Source organism: Galeopterus variegatus, unplaced genomic scaffold (assembly GCF_000696425.1).
Source record: "Galeopterus variegatus unplaced genomic scaffold, G_variegatus-3.0.2 Scaffold12626, whole genome shotgun sequence".
NCBI lineage: Eukaryota > Metazoa > Chordata > Mammalia > Dermoptera > Cynocephalidae > Galeopterus > Galeopterus variegatus.
Window position 1 is genome coordinate 470 of NW_007738737.1, and position 2,201 is coordinate 2,670.

The 2,201-nt window shown below is 31.9% G+C and overlaps 1 protein-coding gene across 1 annotated transcript in view; it reads left to right on the forward strand.

Moving 5' to 3' along the window:
* Nucleotides 1–710: 710 nt before the first annotated feature.
* Nucleotides 711–2,201, forward strand: part of LOC103581237 (DNA excision repair protein ERCC-6-like 2) — a gene marked incomplete at its 5' end in the record, with an annotated part of 27,404 nt that continues 25,913 nt past the window's right edge. The window contains 1 exon segment of the mRNA XM_008563123.1: nt 711–810. Coding sequence (XP_008561345.1) covers nt 711–810 — 100 coding nt within the window.

Here is a 2,201-nt window from a genome sequence, read left to right on the forward strand (position 1 = left end):
GCCCACTGAGTGCTAAATAGGATGGATGAAAATAGATCCATACATCATCTTCCCGTAATTGTAAAACACCACGGATAAAGTGAAAAATCCTTAAAATTTCTGGAGATAAATATTTCTGGAGAGAAAAANAAATGCACAATTGATGTTTTGACATATGTATGTACCTGTGAAACTGCAATCAATATATTGAATATAATAGTCACTGCAATCAATATAATAAACATATTCATCATCCCACAAATTTTCTTTGTGCCCCTTGGTAGTCCATCCCTCCCACCTCTCCCCACCCCCATTCCCAAGCAAACGTGGGTCTGCTGTATATCCTTATGAAAGTACACTGTGTACTTTTTGCATTTTGGGGGGGTTTATATAAATGAAATCATTTGTGACCAATCTATTCATAAGCTTAAGACTGCCATAAAGGAAAAACCTGAATTTAGGAAAAGTTTTTAGATAATGGAATGTGATGTTTGTAACAGAAATGTAGTTGATATGTATATTTTTTCTGTAATTTTTTTCTCCTCAATAACCAGTCCTTTTATATGAATTTATATTTTTGCATTATTACTAAATATAACACTAAACATAAAATGTTTTTTTTTAANAATTAATTAAAATTTTAATAATGTTCCATTTTTATGTCCAAAGCTATCTCTTGAACCCAAAGTTCACTTGATTTTTGTTTGTTTTTGTTTTTAATCTTTTTGCAGAGCGTATAGGATAGGACAATGCAGAGATGTCAAAGTGCTTAGGCTGATATCTTTGGGAACTGTGGAAGAGATCATGTATTTACGACAGGTGTACAAGCAGGTAAATATGCTTCACTTTTTCTAATTAACAAGTAAATATTTGTTTTCAAAAATTAGAAACAAATTTGTGTAAAAATAAGTTTTAAATTTTACCGTAACTATAATATAAAATCTAATAAGATTATGAAATATACTCTTGAATACACTTCTATTTCTTGAATTTCTTCTATTACTTTCTATTACTTCTATGAAACAGATTGATTCTTAGGTTCATTGAATTTTACAGCTAAAAGTTTCTTAGAGCAGTACTTTTTAAACTTTAATGTGTACGTGAATCACCTAGGGATCTTGTTTAAATACAGATTCTAATTTAGTAGGTCTGGGGTAGAGCCCAAGATTCTGCATTTTCATATAGTTCCCAGGAGTGCCAGTACTACTAGTCTGCAGACCACAATCTGAGTAGCAAGGTCACAGCTCTTCCAAGCTTTGGGTCAAGACATACTGATGTGCCACAGATGGGTTACAGGTGCACTGAGGTGCTGACCCCACAACTGTCTGGGCAGCAAGAGTGCCTAAGCCAGCTTCCAGCCTTGAGTAACGACCTCTGTAACTCCAGGTAGATGTTCATATGTTACCATTTTCTGTATGTGCCATGATATGACAGAGACTTGGGATCATTGCCCTAGAGATACTATACATAATGGAACTGGGACTCCAGAGACACCTCCATAATGGAATTATTGAAATAGAACTCAAGTGGGCTATCTTCTCTTCTGGTGCTTTTACTCTTCATCTAAAATTGCATTAGCTCTTTAATTTAATTAGGATATCAATTACTACTTCATTTATGCCTCTAAACAAATAACATTTATTTAGTTTATAACTGCTCACTTGAAAAGATCTGGAATGAGGTTTTGAGTTTAATTGTAAATGTTAAATTTGAATTGCTCCCTATATATTCAGTTGGCATCTATTTAAGAACAAACATCTGCCACATGTGGTGGTAGTTAACCTAAGAATGATCCAATCTTAAATTTATGCTATTTTCTTCATTCTAAAAATAGAATTGTACACAGCAGTTTTTGTTTTTTCTTAAAGCATTTAGCTCTAAGAAACAGTTCATCTTTTTGTTCTTTGGTATAGCACAACTACCTGAAAATAATTTTTTTTCTAGCCTATTTAAAATCTTGGAAAAAAGTATGTTTTTTTTTTAATCTTAGGAACTGTTCTTTAGAATATTGTCTTAGACTTGTCACAAGTAGGAGTCCTTTCTCAATCATGTAGTAATTTTTCTCATTCCATTACTATATTACATTTCCTTATAAATGATCTGTTACAGAATATATATTATATATAAAAAGGCTTGAAAATAAGGTAATTTAAGAACTTTCTATGACATAATAAAGATAAGATGATAATCGTGTAAGGAAAAGACATTAAATATGGTTTAAG